This window comes from Myxocyprinus asiaticus, chromosome 38, assembly GCF_019703515.2.
Source record: "Myxocyprinus asiaticus isolate MX2 ecotype Aquarium Trade chromosome 38, UBuf_Myxa_2, whole genome shotgun sequence".
NCBI classification, from domain to species: Eukaryota; Metazoa; Chordata; class Actinopteri; order Cypriniformes; family Catostomidae; genus Myxocyprinus; species Myxocyprinus asiaticus.
The window spans coordinates 30,678,863-30,706,052 of record NC_059381.1 but is presented as its reverse complement, the minus strand read 5'-3'; the positions used below and the strand labels follow the sequence as shown (position 1 = coordinate 30,706,052).

Here is a 27,190-nt window from a genome sequence, read left to right as displayed (position 1 = left end):
CTTATTGGGAGGTGTGGAAGGTTATTATCTTTTTCCTGATAACTTCAAGTTCCTCCCGTAGGACACCCAAAGGAAATCACATCTTAGATCTTAATGCTTCCTTCCTGGTGCTGCTTTTGAAGAAATGTAATCCAAATCGGTTCATGCAATTAACAGGATATAGTCGGTGCTGTCAACGTTGGAACGTGACTACCATCACACACCTCGAACGTATGTTTCCTTTCTATGATCGCTTTGATTCATGACATGGGATTTGTGTTATGACAATTTTAATATTTAGAAGAGCAATTTTGGCCAGTTTCATGACAAAACACATCCTGAAACACATTTCCAGAACTGTGTCTTCATTTATCCCCACAGTTTGTTAAAATGAGAGGAATAAGCACTTTTGTCCCACATTTGCAAGCTGACATGGCACCATATGGCTAATGGTGGTGCGTGGCAATTAGTGGAGCTGATTTATGGCGAACAGTCTAATTTTCTGCTTATAATTGCTGCAGCGTTTGAAGGTACACATACAGACACGCACACACACACACACACACACGCACACACACAGAGTCGATTTGGCTGGTAGGGGGATGGGGACCTCAATTGATTGCACATAAATTGACTGTCCATTGTAACGGTAAAAGATTCCTGTGATTTTTTTTTATTTCTTTTGTTGTATTGAGGACGTGTGTACACAGATGTTACTATCATTAATGAAAAATATTACAAAGATGAAAACTATCAGTGAAAAAGTATTCCCGTTAAGTAATATGAAAACAGGAGAATGAAAACTAAACTGAAACTATAAATGTACTCAAAAATACGAAAACTAAAATGAAGCTACAAATGTAGGCAAAACTATCAAAACTAAATTGAAACTTTAAATGTGCGCAAATGTACAAAAATTAAACTGAAACTATAAATGTCTGCAAAAGAATGAAAACTAAACTGAAGCTTTAAATGTATGCAAATGTTCGAAAACTAAACAGAAACTATAGATGTGCGCAAAAGTACGAAACTAAACAGAAACTATTAACGTACTCAAATGTACTATAACTAAACTTAAACTATAAATGTACGTGAAAAATACAAAACTAAAATAAAACATGTAAATGTACGCAAAAATTCGAAAACTAAACTGAACGTAAAAGTGCACGCAAAAATTTGAAAACTACAATGAAGCTATAAATGTACGCAAAAATACAAAAACTAAACTTAAATGTTAAATGTACGCAAAAATACAGAACTAAACAAAAATTTAAATGTATGCAAAAATTCGAAAACTAAACTTAAGGTATAAGTGTACGCAAAAAACTGAAATCAACACTGAAGCTATAAATGTACACAAAAATACGCAAACTAAACTGAAACTAAAAATGTACGCAAAAGTACGAAAATTAAACTGAAACTATAAATGTGCAAAAATGGTATAAAACTAAACTAAAACTATAAATGTAGCAAAAATCTGAAAAAAAAACAGAAGGTATATGTGTACGCAAAAATGTTAAAACTACACTGAAACTGTAAATGTACAAAAAAGTACAAAAACTAAACTGAAACCAAAAATGGACGCAAAAGCACAAAAACTACTGTGACACTATAAATGTACGCAAAAATATGACAACTCAAATAAAACTATATATGTATGCAAAAATATTCAAACTAAATTTAAACTGTAAATATAAAAAAGAAACCATCCAATTTGACAAGACTGCTTCCTGTCAAATTGGATGGTTCCTTTTTTACATTTACATTTTGAATGATATTCAAAGGGGTCATGTCATGAGGAATCAAATTTTCCTTGACATTTTGACATAAAAGGGTCATTCTACTATAAAAACATACTTTAAATTTTAGAAATCAAAACTTAATCCCCAATACAATAAAAGCATTTATTGAAACCAAGCTGCAAAAATGCCTCTTCTCTACCTCCGTGACTACCCTACATCACTAGTGGTACATTAATTCATGACTGCCTCTACAGCAAAAAAAAAAAAAAATCAACACCTACTTAAAATCATTGCATCCTTGGCCCCGCCCACTGGTGCTCAGTTCGTACTCAGAGAGAGAGAGCAGGACAAACAGGCCTAGAGTGGCCTCACTACTCCTGAACACCAAAGGGGACATATCTGGACTATTCTGGATTATTTTTGTGTATATTCATGCACTAGACAGACATCTTTGACTGCTTGATACATATCTCGGGCCAAAAGACACGGTGTCAAGTTATAACTCTGAAAAAGAGAAGCCATTCGATTTCATTTAGCTGCTCTGGGTCTTGCTGTTTTGAGCACAAACGCAAGTTCTTTTGGCCATCTGTGCTATTTTTAAACAGAGGTGGGCCTACGGGACAGGCAAGACAGGCAATTGCCTGGGGCCCCAAGCTGGGAAAGGGCCCCCCACGGGCGGTAATTACAGTAGTTCACAGCAACGACACTTGAAACCAATGATTGGCAATGCTTAGTAGACTAGAATGACATTTGTGATGCAAGCTTATTTTCCAATCTAAACTGGAAAAAAAAAACTTTTCTAGACTGAGACTTTTCTGATGTCTGGACTCTATCTGCAGGGGTCTATGATTATACATATAAATTGTTTGATAATCTGGTAATGAGTGCATCATTATATTATTTTGATTTTTGTGTTGTTTTTTTTGTTTTTTTTCGTTTCTCTGATTTCTATTTGTGAGGAAGAAAACCTAGCAAAGTTTCTGACTTGTCCTCACGTAGCCGCAGTCTTCCCAAAACACACACACACACACACACACACTGCTCCGTTTCTGTTTCCGTCATATCCGCGTGTGGTTTGCGCAGCCTATAACAGGCTTTCACTTGATCTCATCTGGATGCATAATTTTCTCTGTGTTTAATTATAATTGGCTTCAGTGTGTTTGTGAGTGTGTGTGTGTGTGTATTTTTGTGTGTTTGTGAGTGTGCGTGTGTGTGTGTGTGTGTGTGTGTTATGTATCTATGTGTTTGTGTATAATAAGAATAGATTATATCAAATTAATTAAGTGATTGACAAATGGGTAAGGAATCTTTACATATTATAGATCATCTTTATTTATTTATGCATTTATTTATTCTCACAAAAATAGGATGTTCTGTAGTCAGGTTCCTAATAAGAATAACAGCTTGGTGTAATGGCTCTGGATTTGTAGGTTTTAATCAAAGCTTATGTGTTCAGTGAGTTTGGTTACAAATTATAATAGCACTGAGAAGTATTATTAATGAGGATTGGGGATGATTGTCTACAGTGGTGGAATAAAGCATTTGGTAGATCTGAAAAGTTTTCAATCCAACTCACTTTATTCTCAGGCATAAATTTAATGTTTCTTTAACAAACAATATTGAAACATACATATGTGTGCATATGTGTACGTGCTCTCTGCGCTTGTTTACACCCGCTTTACAAAATAATTGATGCAGATCAGGCAAAGTCACAAACGTGCCCACAAAATTGCTGCTGAACGCAATTTGAACGCGCAAATCTGGTCTTGCGAGCCAATTCTGAGCGGTGTACAGAGGAAGATGCCACAGACCACCGTATTTGACCCACCCTGCCGGGACCGTACATCATCACTGTGATCCAGACAGCTGAATCATCTCTTAAACATGCAGAAAGTGCGCTTGACAACCCCGCACATCTGGATATATGCAAGGTTATAACGCTCTTCTCCATCATTTGATATGATAAGCTGAATATGTTCATAAACATCTCTTTTAAATAAAATTAATTTTACTGCCTCCTTTCATTTGGCGGTAATAGCACAGTCTAAATTGTGCCAGGCAATTTTTGTGAATGAAGCACAATATACAATGAGAAAATTTGAAAATACAAAACTGTAAAAATTTTCAAAGCTATAAAAAAAACCCTGCTCTACATAAAATCTACTTTTTTTGCGTGATGCGTGTTGCTGGTAAAGCCCTGGCATATTTTTCATAGATGCCACATGAGGCAGGGAACATTTGTTAGCAGAGCAGACTGAAATTTCAGATTGAGTAATGAGTTTCTACTTGTCCTAATTAACCAGGCATCAGGGTGATATTCATGTGGGTGTACAGGGTGGGCGGCTCTGTTAAAATACCACTAAAAATAGCCATGAGTCGATCATCACAACCTACATTTAAGCAAATTCATCTTTGGATGTTAATTAAATACATAATATTTGATAGAAAAAGTCATCTTCTACTTGTTTTGTTCCTGCTCTTGTTCACTAGGGGTTTGTGGGTTTGACCTTGATAGTATCAGTATGAAATGAGCACTATTTACCCTTATTTTGTAGTGGTACTTAATCAGTTCCCATGAGAGTAAATACAATATTGTATAGAGCACAATATTGTTGGCCGATTGGTTTCTATTTCTGTCGAGTTGTGCTGTGTAGCCCCGCTCATAGTGAAATCTTATTGGTCCAAAATCCCGCTCCATATAGCGGATCCTATAAAATGATAATTGATGTTTCGTGACTATTACTCCTTGTCTATGAGCTCATCTTTATGCCAGTGTACTCCTAAAAGTTGTACTGGACTACTTCCTCCCACTAATACCACCTGCCCCCAACAAGCAATAGAAAGTATCAAATCATGGTGTGCCGCTGTGTCATAAACTAAAGGATATTGGCTATTTGAAAACAAAAGGCCCTTCAATATGTACCACCCCAACTTCCTGTTTCAATATGTTAACTCAGGGAAGAAAACTGTGTTGTTAAAACCAGTTAATCCAATTTTTAAACATCAAATATGTTCTAAAAGGTGATTGTGTTGTATCATGCAGACAACAGAAAAATTACTTTGGAAACTTGTTGTGTCACAACTAAGGACACAGTGTTATAAACAAAGTCTCACCTGCACATGATTTCATGAGTCAGGAGCACGCGGCACATCTCCGGGTTCTTATCTTGACCTTCATAGATGATGGGCTTTGAAAAGATAAAACAAAACAAAAATCACAGTTAGCACCTACAAGGATTTAGCACAAAAAAGAATCTGATCTATTGGTCAATCACAATTAACCTTCCTATTGACTAAGGGTTAAAACATGTATCCATTTCCTGTTAAGAAAATAGTGTGTTCACATATGCTGTTGTGAACATGTAATAAGTTTGTAAATGGGTCTTTGGATGACATCATAATTTAATCATTAATGAATTAATACATGCTAATTTTGGGTGAAATTTGACCTGAAGGACAAAAAGTGGGTGATAACTCAATATGAATCACACTGCATAAGAAACTGTTTCAAAACACCATGAGAAAATGCCATTCAAAAAAATATACATATTTTATTTTGATGCCTAACTGCAATCAAGTCTCTATCTTTATGATTACTACACTTAAAGGAATATTTCGGATTCAATACAAGTTAAGCTCAATCGACAGCATTTGTGGCATAATATTGATTACCACAAAAAACAATTTCGACTCATCCCTCCTTTTCTTCAAAAAGAAAAGTTTACAAGTGTCAAGGTTACAGTGAGGCACTTACAATGGAAGCCAATTTTCTAAGGGGTTTAAAGGCAGAAATGTGAAGCTTATAATTGTATAAATGCACTTACATTAATTGTTCTGTGAAAATTTGTGTGTAATTTGAGCTTAAAAGCTGTTTAAATTGGGGCCTGGGTAGTTCAGCTAGTATTGACTACCACCCCTGGAGTCACGAGTTCGAATCCAGGGCGTGCTGAGTGACTCCAGCCAGGTCTCCTAAGCAACCAAATTGGCCCAGTTGCTAGGGAGGGTAGAGTCACATGGGGTAATCTCCTCGTGGTCGCTATAATGTGTGGTTCTCGCTTTCGGTGGGGCGCGTGGTGAGTTGTGTGTGGATGCCGCGGAGAATAGTGTGAAGCCTCCACACGTGCTACATCTCCGTGGTAACGCGCTCAACAAGCCACGTGATAAGATGCACGGATTGACGGTCTCAGATGCGGAGGCAACTGCAATTCGTCCTCCGCCACCCGGATTGAGGCAAGTCACTACGCCACCACGAGGACTTAGTGCGCACTGGGAATTGGGCATTCCAAATTGGGGAGAAAGGGGGAGAAATTTTTTGTTTTTGTTTAAATTGTCATTTTTGCTGTCGTTTTAGGGTTTACAGCGTTACAGCGCCATGGCAACAAAGTTGTAAAATTGAATATAACTTTACATAGAAAAGGATAGAAAGCAATTTTATCACATTAAAATCATGTTAACACACATATTGTTCACGTATTTTAACGTTTCTGGATTGGCCCATTCACTTCCATTGTAAGGGCTAATCAACATTATGCCACAAATGCTGTCGATTGAGCTTAACTTGTATTGAACCTGGAAAATTCCTTTAATACACATGATGCTTTTACCTTTTGACAGTTAGTGTTTCTCAATTCTGGTCCTGAATGACCCTCAGCACAGCCCATTTTTGATTTGTGTCTCTCTTTTTGACACCAATTCAGATCATGAAGCCTCTGCTAGCTTCTGCATGGAGTTGATGAATAGAATCAGTAGTTAAGATAAGAAATACATCCAAAATGTGCTGTGTTAGGGGTCCTTCAGGTTCTGGTTTGAGAAATACTTTCGAAGTGAACCACTGGGCAATATATATGCATTCGCTTACATTTCAGGAAGTCAACAATGACCACCCAACATCCCCAAAACCCATTTCCTCCCCATCCATCCTCACAGTCTCAAATTCAGAATTTACAGAAACCGATTCCACTAGAGAATTTGTCTTCAACGCCTGTTGGTCAAGCCTTATTTAATAAATATATACATGTGTCATGGGAAAACGTCTCTGAGCTGTTTTAATATTTCTGGACAGGCTGTCCAGAGCTCTAGTCTCACACAGGGCTGTGGCTAAATACGTACAGACAAACTGAAGAAGGGCGACTGTTGTCAGTTAACACTCATTGTTTCACTTCTAGCTCAGGTAATTACTCTCCCTACAGACCATGGAGAGTTTAGGGGCTGAGGGTGGGGTAACATGTGGTAGAGGCCAGGGTGTTACATAGCACCGGCTCTGAAAGGTTTAAGGGATGGGTAGCAATCCAAAAAACACCTGTTGAAGGTGGACGAGATGACAAGGAACGTGATTGGTTGCTCAAATTTGCAACTAGGAAGGATCTAAACAATGACAGTGATTCCTGTTGGTAAGGAAGAACTGATTTCTCAAAAAAAATAATTACTCTATAGTCGACATGCAACCCATTTGACTTCTGTATTGTGACATGTTTCAGTGTGACAGGATAATCAACCAGAAAAAATGGAGCAAGTTATTTCATTTGATGATAAGAAGGCATTATTTTCAACATGATAACACAAGAAATCAACACGCTGCTTCTGAATGCAAATGCACCCTGAATCCAACCCAGTACAGCCAAATTACTAAGCCCCATACCCTTTTTCTGCATTAATTCAAACGTGCGCAATCTCAGTCCATTCGGCGCTTATATTTGGAATGCTCTCGGGCATGCTGGGCTGCTATTTTCTATGTAAACACGCAGCATACAAGAGCAGCTTCTATGTACTTGAATGAGGAAAGACCAAAATCAACAAAATGGTTGGTCAAGATTAAGATCAAAGAACATAATACAAATCAGTAGTAAAATCTGACAACACTGGTATTATAAATTGTGCTTCTGCAGCAGAACTTTTGTAAATAAGTTGCCAGTAAATAAGGTCAAGTTTGATTTCAGTATTGACTTTTGAGTATTAAATTGCTGGGAAATCCAAATTTTCAGCAATTATTTTGTCAATCTGATAACATAATTTGCGGAAACTGGACTGGGATGCTTTTTAATTCCAAAAATGAGAGCTTTTTCGAAAGCTCTTTTTTGTCCAACATCTGTATTTAGAAATAACAACTAAAGAGTGTGTTAACATCTTCATTACAATCACATCCTTTATCTCATTAGCATTCGTTTTTGCATCTCTCACTAAAAATGTAAAGTGCCTATGCCTTCACTGGCATACCACCTACCCTGTCATATGACATGCCAAACATGCTGTTGTGAGTGGCAAGGGGCGGTGGGGAAAGGAGATGGGTGTGAGAGAGCAGTTGGGATGCCAGACTGGAGCACGTTGCACCATCTGGTAAGGCCCCCCAGATTTCTCCTGTATTTTCTCGGCTTTGCTCTCACCCCTCCTTAACACAAAACACAACACTGCCTGGCTGGCTGGCAAAGCTTTTCATCCAAGTTGGACATGGTATGCCATTCCAACCAGTGCCACGTTTAACTATGCCAAGCATCTCACCTTGCTAAGATTCTGGGATCTCGTTCTGAGGCGAACCGACTGGCAGCAAATCTGTCCTGTTACACACAGCCATTAGTCTCTGCCATGTAATGGAGGTGTAATTCAGCAAACCTGTCTAGAATTGAAAGTTTGTCACGTTGACCATAAAGGGATAGTTCACCCAAAAATTATTCATTCATCATTTATTTGCCCTCATGTCATTCCAAACCTATTTGGTTTTCTTTTGTCTGTGGAACCCAGATAGACTAATTCTGAATAATGTTCATGCTGATCTTTCCTACAGATTTGGAATGACATAAGGGTGAGTAAATGATAACAGAAGTTTCATATGTGTCATTTACCTTAAGCTGAAACAAGCAAGAAAAAAGTCTTAGATGCAAAGTTTTTATTTTGACCTTTAAAAGGATAATTGGACTGGAGAAATATCCAGAGACAACTGATATATTGCCTCATTGTCTGATGTCTTTCAGATGTACTTTACATTATACAAAGGCACTGAAAAGTGATGTTGTTAAAGCCAGTGCTGGAGCTGGCAAGCTCAGAACATTTGTTCAGATGGTTTTCTTTCACTTTGAGCGAATAGGGGCCAAGGTCTTCTAGAAGTACACAGCATGCATCACTGTCTGCCAGCCCAAAGACCTGCTTCACATTTCTATCTTTACACACCAAATCTATCTTAGCGCATTCTGGCTTTGAGCTGTGTTCAGGGACAGCAGTATTCCTCCACTTGAAACAGATTAAAGGAATATTCCGGGTTCAATGCAAGTTAAGCTCAATCGACAGCATTTATAGCGTGATGTTGATTACCACAAAAATGTATTTCGACTTGTCTTTTCCCTTCTTTTCTTAAAACAAAAGCAGAAATCTGAGTTACAGTGAGGTACTTACAATGTAAGTCAATGGGGTTTCAAAAGTATAGCCCCAAGATGTAAACAAAAGGGTGTTAACATGATTTTAGTGTGATAACATTACTGTCTAAAGCCGTAAAGCCTAAAACCCTAAAAAGGCCATAAAAATTGCGATTTAAATAACTTTACAGATCAAATAATACACAAGTTTTAACAGAAGAATTAATGTAAGGGCTTTTATCAAATTAGAAGCTTCACATTATGCCTTTAAACCGTCCTAAAATTGTCCCCATTCACTTCCACTGTAAGTGACAAGTCAAAATTATTTTGAACCTGGAATATTCTTTCTTTTCCATATAATTATGCAAATATGTAATAATGTACATTATATGATATTTATTATGAATGTAACATAATAATGTTATTCTGGTTATACGATTAAAGTCGACAGACCCTATTTACTATCTAAATACACATTCCTTATTGTCTTATTGTGCACAATTCATTGGTGCACATTGTACCAAATAAAAAACATGTTTGTCTTAATAATCTTTGATCAAAATGCAATAACTTGCTCTGCATGCTCCTGAAACGACTTTTTACTTTTCGGATGACATCAAGAATGTTGCTTACTTCCTCAACACCTCCCCTTCAATTACCTGGCTCCACAGTGTTGTTCAGGTTGTAGTCGAAAAACCCAGAAGAGAATTCGCCATGTGATCACTCTGGATTTTCCTATGGGTTTTTATAATGGGGTTTTTGAACTTATGAGTTAAATAAGGTCTGTGGTAAACATTACTTGACGATATGTGGATGTTTTGTTTTACAACATAAATTACAGACTTTCATACCTAAAATGTCAAAATTCACATTTGAGGTATGAAAGTCTGTAATTTATGTTGTAGAACAAAACGTCCACGTATCGTCAAGTAATGTTTACCACAGACATTATTTTACACACAAGTTCAAAAACCCCATTGTTAAAACCTATAGGAAAATTCAGAGTGATTGCATGGCGAATTCTCTTCCGGATTCACCTACAAATTGATGTCACAGCTGAACAGCTCTATTCTGGTATGTAACACCCACTTTTAACAATCCAATCAATTATCGATGCATTAAAATCAAGTGCCACCCAAAAACATTTTCTCGTTGAATATCATGTTTCCCTTAGATATACATCACATTATGGAAATAAAATGGGTTATGGATGGCATTTCACATTGACTTTAACAACAAGTTTTGAAATTCTTTCTTCTCTGTTAAACATAGTCTAGTCAAAAAACTGGAAGTGACTCATATACAAGATTAATTAGCCTTTGTGTATTTTGTTTGCATTAGGGGCTCTTCGAAAGGAAATATTAGGTTACTGGCTCTTAAAGTGTTCAATCTTGATAACTTTCATATGCCTTGCCTACTTTTATCAGGAAGAAAAATCAAAGAGCAGGAAGTGCTGTGATAAACCCCGGAAATAGTTCCTGTTTGATATAGAGGGAACATCAATGATTCGAATGTGAAAAGTGACTAACATTGCAAGCATATTTAGTGCAGGAAGAGGGGCACATTTATACGCATGTAGCGTTCATGTGCCTTGTAATACATATTTCATCTCACCAAGCACACTTTTCATATTTCATCCACCGTTTTCCTCAATGGCTTTGATGTGACGCTTTAAATCGAAGGCAAGTAAACAAGATGCTATAAATACATGGAAACTCACTTCCTACACAGTTGGCATCATCTGTTAGCATGCCATTAAGAACACGGCTGCCTTTTTTCCCAGGCCACTAGGCTACCTTTAAAGAGGTGCTGTATTGGCAGTGATTTCACCCTTTGTTCTCCCACACACATAGAAGCGTTCGCAAACACAAATCAGTATCCCACCCCACCCCTGATCAGCTGTTCAGACATAAAGCCTGAAAAACAAGAGAAACGGAAGAGAGATCAGGAGTTGGGCAGACAGACAGGAGAAGAGGAGGGATGGGACGGGTGGGGAGAGACAGCTAACAGACTTCTGAGAGAGTTCTAGACAGTGCAAGAGATGAGAGAATGAAACAAGGGCAAAAAGAAAAGAGTGTGAGAGGTTAAAAGTGTGATAAATGCAAGGAAGAATAGAGCAGGGTTCGTTGGTGGATAGAAAGTCCATGGACCCCCTGATGAACAATCCTGGGATAGAAAATGGATAAAGAGCTGAGTGAAAAGAAAACGGTAGTGAAAGTGTGTAATTTTTGTACTTCTAGCATCACCATGCAGAATTGCAAAAATAATGACTCTTTTCAAACAGATTTCCCTACCACTCCCCCCATCTTCCATTGGTAAATAAATGCCCCAAACATGCATCATTGGTTGAGCCAACATACAGCACACATTGGATGCTCAAATGAACACAGCAGTTTTGATAGAGCCACAGTGTTTACACTTTTCTGGGTGAATCAACCTACGAATGGCTTACTTATAGTTGTCTCTGCAAATTAAGACAGGATAGGAGAAAGTATTTTAACATAAAAATCACCTTGATTACAGAAACAATCAGTGAAATCCAGGTAGGAATGAGAGAGAAAACTAACGTGTAGGAAAGATGACGGAGGAGCATGGGGGGGCATGTACAGTAGTACACTGTGTTTATCAGATGTGTCGCCGTTGAAATTTCTGATTACAAATTAATCTGTCAAAATTACACCTAAGATTGTTTATGCATAATGCTCATTTCTTCACAAGAAAAACAGGTTCAAAGGTTGAAGGCTGAACTTAAATTCTAAATTTCAAGTAATCGATTACTCGTTTTTTATGTGTTAGAGTACTCGACTACAAAATTATGTGAAATGCCCGTCCCTAGATTGGACTACACTTAAAAAAAACTCTTAACCTAAACATGCGTTATGTGGTAACATCTAAATGAATTGTTTTGATTCCAGTCAAAACTATAATTTAACATCAGTAGCGGTTCTAGCTTGTATGGCACCCTGGGCGAAACCAGCTTCAACACAGGGGGTGGGGTCTGTGTGGGTGCCTCGTGCCACCCTCCCGCAAGATGCTGCCGCCCTCCCGCAACTGCCCATGTCGCCCAGGCCTAAATCCACCACTGTTTAAAATCACTGAATCTACCAGAATACATTAGGTTACACATTTTAAGGGTTAGATCTGGTAGAAATAGCTCCTTAAGGTAACAACTGCAGATTATTACTTTTTACAGGGTGGAAATAGCTGTTTTTCCACTATCGGGCCAGTGCAAGCCAGGGCTATCAACTGGTCAGCCAGGGCCAGTATCCTCGGACCTCGAGCCGCAAGACCAAAATCGATCTGCATTCCCACCATCGGTCCAATAGCTCCACAGCGTTGCCATAAAAACCCCCTTAACACACTGCCCAGGAGCCAACGTCACACACCCCGCCAATTTCACAAGCAAGAGGGAAGATCAAGCTGAGGTATCATGTTATCTAGTTATCTAGAATATCGAGTTTATATCGTATGTAAACATTAGCTAGCCAGCAAGATAAGTTAGCGTTGACAACTCACCAACTGTAACTACCATCCTGTCCCGAGTGGTACCTCCACTAACAGCGGGACGATGTCCCAGCACACCGTCCATGATCTCGAACCATGAAAAGTTCTTCCTTTGGGCACCGCTTTGTCCATTGTGAGTTTTTATTAAAATTTTCCTGAACCTGTATTGTTGTGCACTGGTTACACAACTTGGCAAGTTCAGCGATTTTGGTGCTGACCCTCTGACGTGACTCAACGAAACTCAGCCTTTGACGCAGCCTTTGACACTGACACAATCTCCAGTTGACCTTGTTTGGCCCAAGGGTAATCGGCAGGCCATTGGCCGTTGGACCCGTGAAAGCCCCGAGAAGGCAAGATGAAGCCCCGAAATTGACAGTGGGAACACAACTGGACCTGGCATGCACTAGCATGCCCTCATTTGGCCCAATAGTGGAAACATGGCTATTGATATGGAGAAGAGGGACGAACAGAATTAGCAAATGATGCAAACCACATTCAAACGCGCATTGTCCGCATGAGCACCATATCTAATTTTTCAAAGCACATGTCCTAACTGCTAGGCCATGGCACCTACAATGCACACTTTATTTAAATTAACTATATAACTTAACATGCACAACACTAAGTGAAGGTGTTTTTATATCTGTTGAATCAAATAAGTTAGCAGGGACAGTAACAACCAAAAAAAACAAGCATCTTTATGCAACAGTTTGTGCGGTTGCAACAGTAAATCACTCCTGCTACAGAAGATTGGCTCTGTAACCACTCCAAGAGACCTAACAGCTAATCTGAACACTAATTAAAGTACACCCTGCTTAAGCTTCTGTAGTTTTAGCCATTTCCACCACCATAACATAAGCAGCGTGATTGTCTGCTAGTGGCCTCACTAGCATTGCAACACGCTTTAGCAACATTTGCGATTAGCAGTTGTCATCACTTTGATTTAGAAACGATTGGCTTACTAAAAAAACATTAGCTGAATGTGAAAAGCTCTTTGCTAACTCACTCCACAACCCAATAAATAGCATCTCACAACTGCGTATCTGTGATTATAGACAGCCAACGGGTATACAAAACATCACAGAAGATTACTCTGGTCTTCTGTAACCCGATAATGACTGCTAAGGAAGAAGATCTTCATCGCTCATCCAAGCTCCATTCCCAGTTTGAGAGCCGGATCTGAATGGCTTGTTTTTAATCAGAGCCACAACATGGGCCCAGACACCTGTAGCTGTCCTGTGGTATCCAGGTCTCATTTCACCCTCTCTACAGTTTCTAAATGCCCCTAAGCGAAACCACATCTGATCCTGAGCTCTCTCTCTCTCTCCCATTCACCTGAGGAAATCAAAAACTCATGCCGACCAAGCTGTGTGAGCTGTAAATATGTCACTTTTGGAGCTCTTGAGTTGGAGCTCTTACAAGGTGACTAGGCGTCTTGTTTTAGTGCGTTTGCGGCAGAGAACGGGATTTGATATCATCCCACTACTGTTACATACCATCTGTGAGAGGAATTTAAGTGTAGTTCTAAACGAACCTCTTTAGCGAATGATTTAACCATAGGTCGTCTACACATCCAAAAGTTTCTTGCACACAATACAGCAGCAAAAGGGATCGCAATCTTATTCCTTGTGACTTCTATAACACGTGTTCTATTACCTGTGCAAAAAATAATGAATACAAGTGCTAAATATATTCGGAGAAGACTGACATGAAAACTGCCGGCAAACAACTACAAAAGATTTGTGTGGGGGAAGCAGAAGTGTCTGGATGATTATTTTTTAACTTGACACTGATAAACAGTGTTCTAGCGACACTTCGCTTAAAAGTGCCATGTCCTCCCACGAAGTGAAGCAAAGCAGATAGTTAAGAAACAACAGCTCTTCTACCTACTGCCAGACTAGTTCTGTCAAAGTGTCAGATACTGGGGTTTAATGCACTTTGAAGTTCCAACGACGCAGCTTCGGTGTGAGGGAGAGGGAGCTGGCGCCCGCAGGTAAGTCAGCGACCGTTAGCGAACTGTAAAGAGACGAGTGTGGAGCCTTTCTCGGTTTACGGCAGGCAGCTTATAAACAGGGCTATCTTTAATGAACACTCTTTGACAGTTCACAAAAGCTAATCTCTAGCCTATGCATTCCCATGACATGCTAAAATGTTTTAGTAAAACAAAACAAAATGCTATTTATAAACCATTCGAGTCGAACACAGGCACTAGCCCTGGGCCACACATGTCTTCGGTGAAAGATAATATCAAACAGACAACAGGCAACAGGAAACAGGCAACACTAATAACGTAGATCTAGCATGTACATACTAGAAATGAAACAACAGTGTTCAGAGGAATTCAGCCAAGCATGACATCTGTACCCCACCAATGGCAACACAAATATATTTGAGTGTGTGAACACACGAAAAAAATGCTAGGCTGCTTCTATTTGTATAATCTGTTGTTGCGTACTTTAAATGTAATTTGTTTTTTATATACACCCAGGGTTGAAGGCAAAGTTAGTAAACAACATGGGGACTTAAAAGTATGCTGATACAAAAAATCGGTATCACTTACATTAATGTTCCCTTTGTTTTGGGTTTATAAAGAGGTTCATTAATGACTAATAACTCATTTACAGTTGCATTATAAATCACTGATAAGCGGATATAACAATGTGAACTTTCATTTCAACTTACATGCAATACTTGCCATATAGTGAACATTTTAACTTGCATGTCATCATAAAAATAATATTATATATTATAATACTATTATTAATTTTATACGATAACATCTTAATAAAACACCTATTAACTCTTATATTAATCAAAAACATAAAATGCCCTATTTCATGATTTACGTCACATCACGGCAAAAATAGATAATTATAGTGGGATTAAAAAGAAGGGTTTGTGTCATATTGCCACAGTACGCTTTGTGGCTATATTAATTTCTGTAATGTCTTGACTCATTTGTGTTATCATTTTCATTGTCATGTTGATGTCAAAAGAATGGTGTTACTCTGATAGGTGTCTCAACACTTTCAGATCTTCATGCTCATTCACAGCATATATCATACTGTATAATAAAGCCTGATGACCATTAAACTATACAGAGCTTTATGTACATAGATTAAAATGTTAAACATGTGTTATTAAGCATTTATAACATGTAAAAGGGCTCACTGTTGGCAAGTAATGGATGAAAGTAGACCTATTTATGCATGTTGTTATAACTGTATATAAATTATTTATAATGCAGTTATAAATGACTTATTTGTCATTAATAAACTCCTTTAAAACCCCTTAACAAAGGGAACATTAATGTAAAGTGTCACCAAAAGAATCTACTATCTGTGTAAGTCAAAAAGAAAATTGCTCCCCAAAAGATTTAAAAACCAAAAGCAGTATCACGGCAAACTCTTTCCAACGCATTCCGCACAAAATGTCCCAAAGAGGCCACCGAGCATCCCATGGTGCCATTCTCACAGGGCATGTAGCATGTGCTACTGCCTCTGACAGAAGATACACTTACACACATTCACACACAAATGCACGCACATTTCACTGTGACATTCATCTGTGCAGGGCACGAACAGTTCAAACTGTATGAATTAGCTTCTGGTGACATGCTCAGATGGTGTACGGTACAAGATGAGTGAGCGCTTACCTGTTTAGTCATGGAGTCAATTAGTCGTACATAATAATCCTGCTCTGTTCTGATGCCTGTAACAGAGAACATTTATATCAGCGGCGAGAGACCATGATGTGTGTTTTTTATGATATTTTCAAAAAACATATTCAACACCTGTAGTCTAATTATAAATAGAGCTTTACTTGCACCAAGCATAATGCTCTTGATGTTGATATTTACATAAATGACATTAACAATAGATAAAAACAATTTCCTTTTGGTTTTATATTTTAGCATTTTAAAACTATAGAAAGCATTTTAAATTAGATAGATAGATAGATAGATAGATAGATAGATAGATAGATAGATAGATAGATAGATAGATAGATATCAATTCTTTATTAACTTAAATGTTTTTTATAGACATTTTGCAATAGAGCATACATTTTATTTGTGATTATTTTTTTATAACTCTAATAGCTACTGAAAACACCTGCTCATGTCATAAATGTTAATTAATAGTTTATTAAGGTAATAGTTTATGAACTTGAGCAAATGTATAGTGGTTATAAGAATAATTCTGTAAATACTCTGACAGTGCATGGTTGAATCTAAAATATATATATATATATATATAAAGAAATTCTCAAAATATTACTAACACATAAACAGCATGATGCACAAGTATCTAGGGATCAAACAGCTGGTTTATTGTGCGGTTATTAAGAAACTGAGCACATGATAGATGATAGACAAGCTGTCAGCTTACACACTATTGAACATGATAAATTCGCAGCAATTCCGACTCGCTCGAAGAAAAACACATTAACAATTAATATCTGCTAGTTGGAAATAGGTTTCTAATTGATTTAACCCTTGAATGAATTATTAATGCATTGAAATGAAACAGACTCGTTGTGAAGTGGACGGATTTCAGCTGCCTTACTTTGATTTGCAGCGCTTGAAAATGATTTAATGTTGAGGAGTCAATCACGGATTATTTATAATTGTTCAGACAGAAACAATCTTGATTGTTCTTCTCATTCATTTAAATCACTGCCAATCTTAGTAAAAAAATCGAGATGTGTGACGACGGCACCTGCTGCTACTATTTTTGTCGAATGAAATGCAAATGACGATCAATGTCCCGCATGGGGAAAGTGTGCAAACTCGAGCTCGCTGCGCAAATATGAACATGTCTTACCGTTGCTGTAGAGAAGTTGCAGTCTGTAATGTATTCCATTGTTTGTCTTTTCTCCAGTTGTTTCCTGGGCATAAAAAGAATATTACAGTAGGTTTCAAAATAATAGACTACATACACTGTCAATGTGCTGACAAAAGTGTAATGCATGGGCCCAAACTTGGCATAGTTAGACTGCAGACGCATGTTGTCAATTTTAATACAAACAATAGCTTATTTTTCTGTCAATCATATATCAACAAAACTAGCATCTCAGATTGAATTCATTGCTACCGCACTAATTGCACTAAATGTAATGAGAGCAAATGAATGCATTGTAAACATTAGGCGTCTTTAGTTATGTCGCCTAATATTAAATTACAGGCTACTATTATTATGCCTAAAATGTATTTTACTGATACTTTTAATCCAATTAATTTATATCAGTCACGTGCATAATTACAAATGCATATAAAATATTTTTTAGGCTATAAATATTATATATATATATATATATATATATATATATATATATATATATATATATATATATATATGTGTGTGTGTGTGTGTGTGTGTGTGTGTGTGTGTGTGTGTGTGTGTGTGTGTTTGTGTGTGCGTATGTGTGTGTGAAGGAAAAAGTAGGCTATGAAACGGGTTTTAATTTACCTGTTATACGGAAGGTTGAAAAATGCAGGTTTAAAAGTCAAACATATTAGACGATCATGTGAGATAACATTAGTAATTCAGAATTTCATTTAGAGATTTGGGATGAATAAAGTGCACATTAAACATTTGCTCATATCTTGACTCTTCACTTTTATCAACTTTTATCACTTTTATCAAAAAAAAACAAAACAAAAAAAAGTATGTTTATTCACCCTGATAATATTACAATGAATTTAATTATTGATGTCAAATAAGGTCAAATATATATTTTCAAACTTTTTTTCAATTGTGCATGAGTTTACCTTTAAAACCTTACGTCTGCTGGTCATATAAATGTATATCCACCTTTTAAATCATATAAAATCTACAAATAAACCGTATGTGCAATTATATTTGGTAGCTACTCTGATTACATCGTGGTGTTACAAGAATCAATGCCGTAATGTTTTTCAGTAAACTCACCTTTTCTTTTTCCACAAATCCAACGAAAGAGGTCCTCTCAATTTCCACTGGTTGTCCTTGTCGGTCATAAAGGGCTAAAACGAAGTGGAAGAAGTTGGATTTGCGCAGGTTTGAGGGCGGCTGTTTCTCGAAGTGCGCCCGGGCAAGCCCCACTCCGCTGCGGGGAAGACACGCAAAAGGTAGCCCGTGTTAAAACATCCATTAAGATATTAGATTTGGATGTGCAATTGGAAATATAATATATGTATAATCGGCCCCAGTTGTGAGCTGTCCGCACGTGCCACTGACAAGCAGACTGACCATTTGGGGAGTGATATGCTAAATGTGAAAACTACTTTTGTGCAAGCTACATTATTATTATTATTATTATTATTATTATTATTATTATTATTATTGAATCCAGTAAGCCAATCCAACCGGTTGTAGTGGGACCTCACGATGGGACCGCATGCAAAAGGAGGTGAGCTTTGACTAAGTACCCAAACTTTGCATCCCAAGGAACTCATCAAAGCTCACCAAACGACAAAGAAGAGCGAATAAAAGGATTAATCCTCAAAAATCCGTGTGAAGTTTCCCCAAACAAACGGCAGCAGCACGAACAGGCTACATGTCCATCTGTGGGAGTCATCGCGCTGTGGGCAGCCCCGGGGCTCTCTTACCTCTGCGCGGCCGTGTTCGCATCCAGCACCCCGGCACCTTGCATCCATGTTCGGACTGCGTTCATGCCGGCTCCGATGGGCTCCTCTTTCAAACTACTCCCACTCCTTTGGATGCTCTCCTGAATCCCAAACATGAAAACGGGATCTCAGACACTCTCTCTTCACGTTGGTGCGCTCAAGTGCTCTCAGGTGTCCAACCTCCCGTGCGTAAAAGAGAGAGAGATCTGACAGCTCAGCGTGCAGATTGGAGGGAGTTTGAAAACCAGGACAAACCCTGATATCACCAAGACGCACAATGTTTGCAAGGAAAGTGGAAACGAAAGGCAGTTTTCTCCGAAGATGTCTTGTCCTGGGACCAGCTGAAGGAGAACACAAGGAGCAAACAGATCTTAGAGACTATCAAATGTCATTATTCCCTAACAACTTTTCTTCTCTTTTCTCCTCAGATCAGAGGGGGAAAAAACACACACACACGAAAGTATTCAAGAAGAGGCTATCCTTGGAGCGCACAATTCTCTGATGCGCCTCTGATTAAAACTGGAGTGATTTGTGTACCTTCCCAAAGGAATGAGTCCTTCTTTTGACTATCAGAGGGAACTAAACACGAGCACACCAGCCCCAGAGGCTTGAAGGAGGGACCGGGAGAGGCAGTCCACACCCTCTCTCTCTCTCTCTCTCTCTCTCTCTCTCTCTCTCTCTCTCTCTCCTCCACCCACAGCATCGGTTTGAGGAATTGAGCGTTAAAAAGAGGCTGTTTGGAGTTAGATGCTTCAGTTTAAACCTCAATCAAGGTTTCTTTGTTGGGTTTGGTGGCATTAGAACAGTGTTAGTTCACACCGAACTAAAAGAAGCTCTAGCGCTTGAACGCAGGTGTCTCGAGGAGCGTTTATATCTGTTAAAGTTATTTTAAACTTGAAAGAAACAACTGGACGAAGACGTCCGTCTAGTGCGTGTTTACGTAGAAAAACTATTCAATGCGACGTGGACGGCGTTAAATGTAGGGTAGCCTACTTCAGATTATATAAGATGATAATAGGCTATTAATAATAATAATAATAATAACCTTAGTCATTACCATCGTCATATTTTATGTCATAGTTCATTATTTGTCCTTCCCTTTACTCAATGTTTAGAAGTCACGGCATTGCAATCCCCATCAAAGCAATTGCTGTATAGACCATATGCGGTATCTTCACTTGTAAAAAAATCAAATAAAGAGCTAGAGAATTAAACATTTCTTTGTGGAACTTCAAAAGTTTAGTCAGCGTTTCTCCATCCATGCAGTTGCCTAATTTTATTAGATATAGATGAGAAAACGTTTACATTGGCACACTGACATTTTATAAAACTGAACTATGTCTTAAAGATATTTTCATTTTATTTCATTTCATCAGAAGCTTTGTTTAGTTTTGTGAATGAACGAAATTCCTGACAAAGTATGAATCTGTTCCATTGAAAAAAAAAAAAAAAAAAAAAAAAAAAAGGATCTTGTTTACTTGACACATTTTCGTTTTTGTCGAGTTTTCTGCACATAAATTTCTAAATTATGTTGGATTTTTAGACACTTGTCAATGTGTCCTTAAAGGAATATTCCGGGTTTAATACAAGTTAAGCTCAAAAAGTACAGCATCTGTGGCATATTGTTGATTACCACCAAATTTATTTTGATTCGTCCCTCCTTTTCTGTAAAAAAAAATAAAAAGCAAAAATCTGGGTTCCAGTGAGGCGCTTACAATGGAAGTGAATGGGGACCAATCTGTAAACATTAAAATACTCACTGTTTCAAAATAATAGCCAAAAGACGTAAACAATATGTGTGTAAATATGATTTTATTGTGATAAAATCGCTTACTAACCTTATCTGTGTAAAGTTATAGCCAATTTTACAACTTCGTTGCCATGGCGACATACCATAAACCCTAAACCCCTTAAACCATCGTAAAAATGATGATTTAAACAACTTTACAGCTCAAATTATACACAAATTGTAACAGAATTAATAGTGCTTTTATAAAATTATACATTTTGCATTTCTTTAAACCCTCCAAAAATTGGCCTCCATTCACTTCCATTGTAAGTGCCTCATTGTTATCTTGATTTTTGCTTCTTTTAAAGAAAAAGAGGAACAAGTTGAAATGTATTTTTGTGGTAATCAACATTATGCCACACATGCTGTCGATTGAGAGTAACTTGTATTGAACCCGGAATATTCCTTTAAGATGTGTCAGGAAAATATGTATCCTGTACATTTATTTCCAAGTCTTGAAAGAGAAGACAGATGAGATGCATTTATTTCATTTTAGGTTACAACGAAGAGGGAACTGGTGTTTATACTGATAATAAATCAGACTCTGAAGTGAAAGTTTTAGGCTACATTTTATGTAGCACGCGCTTGAAGATGAGGCACAAATGTCCTTGTATTTTTAACCTTTTCAAATTCGGTCAAACGTAAACATAATCACGTCAAACCAAAAGAATAAATATATCGAAACAATGCCAATACGTTTTATTCAGATTATGAATTGTGTTCTGTTCTTCTAAGGTGCAATCATACGTGTTGGTCAAATTATTTATAAACAAATGTGGCCTAAAAAAAAAGAAAACGCTTAATTTTTCATACATTTATTCATGATAACATTAAGCTATTTAAATATCAATTGATAAGTCAACAATTTAGTCTTGTGAATTGCTCGTAAAGAGCTAATGTTTACATCAAGGACACGGATAGGCTACATCATAGTATTTCAACAGTTACTATGCACTGTATTGAATGTGCTTTATACAGTCGTTAAAACACTAACGCAAATAAAGATTTGAACACTCCTCTCAAGCTCACACAAACACACACGGCACCAAACATCTCTCTAAGCATTTTATTTTCCTCGCTGTAGCTGTGTGACAGTGTGCACTGGCCCCTTGGGTCACTGGATTTATGGTCCCCTCACTCTCCCACGCTGTGAGGGACGAACTCCACATGCAACTTACAATGTTCAGAAACATTTCACATCCTCCTCATTGAACAGATTGAGATAGAGACTTCTGTAAATTGAACAGATTGCTTATTTCCCTTTTCAATAGTTAGTGGGATGTATAAACTTATATTCCGAATTGAAATACACAGGCAAGCAGGAATAACTATTTATGCTCATAACGCATATGGTGAAAATGAAAGTTTTTAAAATGATGAATTCATCATAGAAGGAAAATGTGATACCACGTGTCACACTGGCAATTTTCAGTTTGTTTTTATATTTTTTGCCCACAACAAATAAAAGACATTGACTAATCATATCGTTCTTTACCGCTTTTCTGTCCAAAAAAATAAATAACAATAAAAATCCTAATAGTTTAAGAAGCTCCCTTTTTTCTTCTTAAAATAACATTCATCAAATGAAACGCGATTCTTCGAGCGCAGCCTGTACTTTGCACATGTGATACAGCAGCGCCACCGTGTGTTCAGACTGAAGATTACAAAAGAAGCCTCCTGTATAAACTTACTGACACTGAAAATCAATCCAGTAACAGTGAATAATTGAAATCAACGTTGTGTATCCTTTTATTATTTAATACTAAAGGGAGGGGATCTGTTCATTGCATACAGTGCTGTGAAAAAGTATCTGACCCCCTTGATTTCTTCCATTTTTGTGTATTTTTCATACTAAATTGTTTTAGATCTTCCAACGAGATACAACATAAAACAAAGGCAACCTGAGTAAACACAAAATATAGTTTTCATATATATATATATATATATATATATATATATATATATATATTTTTTTTTTTTTTTTTTTTTTTAATGAAGCAAAAAAAGTTAACACCTATGTGAATAAATAATTGTCCCTTTAAACCTATTATTTAATAATTAATAATTGTATTTATTTATCACACATTATACATTTGCACATATACAGTGATATTCTTTTTTCACATATCCCAGCTAAGGGGTCAGTGTGTAGGGTCAGCCTGCTTTTATGCATTGCACTGCTGCCCCACCATTGGCTGATTAAATATTCGCACGAATAAGTAGGTGTACAGGTGTTCCTAATAAAGTGCTCTGTGAGCATAAACATGCTTACAAATGGGTCCTATTTTCTTACATCTTTTCTCATATTGGCATGTTTATGCACAAACAGTGTGGGATGAGTTACGTGGCAAGGTTTAATGCAATTATTAATAGTAATAGTCATGCTTGCCCTAGCAAGAACTCGTTAAAAAAAAGTCACCGCTCCATTCAAGCTCCATTTGCATTTTATTTTCTTTAAAGAAATTTGTGCAAAAACTCAAGATACAGAAATGTTTTTCGAATGACTTTAAATGTTTGCTCATACATCAGATGTATTCATCTACACAAACCTGCCATTCTGAAATGTGTCTGTGAATCACATTAAGATCAATGAGGCTTTAACTACATCAGCAAATCCACTATCAGTGTTTGGAGGATCAATCCCACATCTACCTATCGAGAGGTCAAAGTGTTCACACAGTCCTCCAGACACTTCATAATGCTTACTGCGGCTTTAACACTGTATTTAAAACATTGTAAAAGAATATACAAAGGAATACATTTGCCCATATAAGTACACACAGTTATACTGAGCTACAAATCATTTGCTCCAAGAGCATTTGTTGCTCAAGACAAAGACGAAAGTATCGATTATTCGCTATAAACAACATTAGTGCAAACATATAGTTTGGCATGACTTCTCTTGCAAACAAAAGAAAGTGTTTTCCTGACAGCTTAAAAATAATGGCAAAACTAAGTCTGCTTTTAAAGGGATCGTTTGCCCCAAAAATGAAAATCATTTACTCACCCTCATGTATTCCAAACTCAAAGTGAGTAACTGACAGAATTTTCATTTTTGGGTGAACTATCCCTTTAATGTCTAAATCGAGCGCTGTCGTTATTGGTGTTATAAACACTTGGATACACCAACAGTCATTCAAAACATGTACAGAAAGTAAAAACATGCCAATTTCATTATGGGAAAATGCAGAAAGTTCTTAAATGGAGCATCCACTCCAACATATTTGTTTTAAATTGATTGTCAACTTCTGTGATGTTCATTAAAACCAGAAAACAGGTTTACAGACTGCAAAATACATTCAAAGATGCTCGCTTTTAGTAATGAAGCCAACTGCCAAACTGACAAGTCGACGTTATCTGCACTAATGGTTAACATGGTAAACAGTGCATTTATATATAGGACGAAATGAAAAAGCAGTTTGGGGTCAGACATCCCTTTAAAACTGGGGAAATATTGGGAAGCACATTTTAATAAAACATATGATCTGGCTCAATGGCACTTGAAAAACTTTCCTCAGTTTCACTTCTTCGCAGGGGTCTTGACACTACGGTGGCTCATTTGTAGATAGACTTCTAGGACATTTACTGTTTTATGTACACAAACATTTCTCAGTTCCAATAAGCTGAACACAATGTACATTAGCATAGTGTAAGAAGCATGAATCTCCTATTATTTCCAAGGAGACAAACTCCATGTTTTGGTTGGAAGCAAGTTAAAAAATGTTTCCGAAATGTCTTTTGACCAGCAACATTGTGAATAGCTCATACAAAAATAAGTAAAAGGGTGAATCTCATGAAACTGGTCAAGTAAAAGTCCTGGTCCTATTTTACTCCAAAATTAAAAATAATTTGCAAAATAATTTAGCAAGTAGAAAATAAGGCCTATTTTATGACGATTTTTTTTTTTTTTTTTCATTGTCATTATTTTCAAGACAGTTACATACCTTTTACCCCTACATTTTTTATCACTGCAATGAGACAAAAAAATAAAAATAAAAATAAAAAATGATATTCTCATTACAGCAACATGAAAAAAAACAACAAAAACATTTCAATTGGGAAGTTTTTATACATAGCAGTACTCTCCTGGTACTGCTTTTAATTTTTGCTGATTTTAATTAAAATAATTATTTTACAACAGCATAATATTTTACTGTAATATAGGGTAAAACAAATACTGCGTTATGGTAATGAGAATCATAACTGAAAACAATGGGACAAGTCAAAGTAAAACATCCGGACTTGTTACGGTAATGAGAACAGAGGGTTAAAAATGTGTCCTGAAAATAATGTCATAATGCAAAAAGCATTAATGGTCCTAAATGTAGACTTTTTATGCAAAATATAATCTTTTTTTCCATTTGGGGTTAAATACGACCAATCACCCAAAAGACACATGTGACCAGCTTAAAGGGATAGTTCACCCAAAAATGAAAATCTTATAATTTCTTCACTCTCATGTTATTCCAAACTATACAGTATTACTTTTCTTTTTTTCTTCAGAGGATCACAAAATGAGAAGTTTAGCAGATTTTCTCAGGTGCTCTTTTCCACATAATGAAAGTGAATGGGGATGCCATCTCCAAAAATAACAAAAAGCATCAGGAAATATATCATAAACGTAGTCAATACCAAACTAGTGCACTATAATTCAAAGTCTTCTGAAACCAATAGCTTGGTGTGAGGAACAGATAGAAATGAACATTTATATTTGCCGAAAATCCTTTCCTCCATTGCAGCTCTTAAAACTAATTTGCGTATATTAAAAGTTTGAATATGCAGAGATGTGAATGACATTTGAGGGCTATAGCAAAAGGGAAGATTTTCAGTGAATAATTTTTGCTCTGTTTTGTATGGCTTCAAAACATGAGTGCTTTTATGTTGCTTTCTGATGAATTTTGGAGCTCTGTCCCCATTCATTTTCAATGTAGCAAAAAGAGCATTTTGCTAAACTTCTTTTGTGTTCCACGGAATAAGGAAAATCATAGGGATTTATGAAGGTGAATGAATGACATTTTTTTTTCATTTCTGGGTGAACTATTCCTTAAACATCAACTAATGGAGTCCTCAACATTGGCAATTTTAAAACCTGTGTGTGTCATTTAACAGGCTGAATAGATTTGAGCGCTGCTCTTTGATTCAGAAGAGGAATGGACAACTGACGTGGAGCATGAACCCTCAGTATCCACATCAGCAGCTGCTCTCTGTTCCTAATGGTGCGTCACAATCTTTGGGCTGGGTTTGCAAACTCCCCGATAGCAAGTCTCTTCCGAATTCTGGCTCAGCTGTGGCTGTCATAGAGGGAGTGCTTTTGTCTTGGCCGTTTTCCTCAGTGTCCAACTCAGCCTGTGGTTCAGCCTGTCCCGCCTCTGCTGGGTTCTGAATGGCTGGTGGAGTGGCACCAGTAGGGCTGGTTGGCTGTAACTGGCTTTTGAGTTGGCCATGGCAGAGAGGACAGGTCTCTTGCACGTACAGCCACTTCTTCAGGCAGGTGGCGTGGAAAAAGTGGCTACAGGGTGTGATGACAGCACACTTCATATCCTACGATTGAAAAAGGGAAGTGAAAAACAATGTTTAAAAGTAGTCAGTTGCGATAAAAAGTGAAAGTATAAAGCAACGTGCAGGTTGACACAAATGAGGATTTGAGGACTGGTTTTATTGATAGCATTAGCTGATACAGATCGAAATTGTGGTGAGCACAGTACATACTTGAGGTTGAAAAGACTGTCATGTTAAGCAATGTTCTAAAAAAAAACTATATGCACTATGCAAAACTACATGTTCTCAAATTCCGCTATTAGTTATCTTGTCTGCATTAAGGAAGTCCTGGTTTGGTTTAGGGTCATAGCCACAAGACACCAATCAGACACGTTTCTAAGAGAGCATTTATGTAAGCTTTCAAGAACAGCTGAAAGTAGCATAACAGAACAGAATGCAGGGGTCTCAAGAAGTTTCAACCAATTTTAACTTGACAATTATTTTTAAGAACACAACATTCGGGGCGTCTGGGTAGCGCAGCAAGTAAAGATGCTGACTATCACACCTGGAGTCACAAGTCTGAATCCAGGGTGTGCTGAGTGACTCCAGTCAGGCTTCCTAAGCAACCAATTGGCCCGGTTGCTAGGGTGGGTAGAGTCACGTTGGGTTAACCTCCTCGTGGTCACTAAAATGTGGTTCTCGCTCTCGGTGGGGCGTGTGGTGAGCTGTGCGTGGATGCCATGGAAAA

The 27,190-nt window shown here is 37.3% G+C and overlaps 2 protein-coding genes across 5 annotated transcripts in view; both read right to left on the bottom strand.

The window, feature by feature from the left end:
• The window catches only part of ebf1b (EBF transcription factor 1b), a 177,768-nt gene extending 158,043 nt beyond the window's left edge, over nucleotides 1-19,725 (bottom strand). For all 4 annotated transcript variants that reach the window (XM_051677466.1, XM_051677468.1, XM_051677467.1 and 1 more), the window contains exons 1-5: nucleotides 19,158-19,725; nucleotides 18,499-18,655; nucleotides 17,392-17,455; nucleotides 16,224-16,279; nucleotides 4,836-4,909 (exon numbers count right to left, since the gene is read on the bottom strand). In XM_051677466.1, coding sequence (XP_051533426.1) covers nucleotides 4,836-4,909; nucleotides 16,224-16,279; nucleotides 17,392-17,455; nucleotides 18,499-18,655; nucleotides 19,158-19,291 — 485 coding nt within the window. In that variant the 5' untranslated portion in view covers nucleotides 19,292-19,725. The remainder of the gene's footprint in view (nucleotides 1-4,835; nucleotides 4,910-16,223; nucleotides 16,280-17,391; nucleotides 17,456-18,498; nucleotides 18,656-19,157) is intronic.
• A 3,665-nt stretch (nucleotides 19,726-23,390) lies between these two features.
• Nucleotides 23,391-27,190, bottom strand: part of rnf145b (ring finger protein 145b) — a 43,480-nt gene continuing 39,680 nt past the window's right edge. The window contains exon 11 of the mRNA XM_051677458.1: nucleotides 23,391-26,505. Within this exon, the coding sequence (XP_051533418.1) occupies nucleotides 26,155-26,505 (351 nt within the window). The 3' untranslated portion in view covers nucleotides 23,391-26,154. The remainder of the gene's footprint in view (nucleotides 26,506-27,190) is intronic.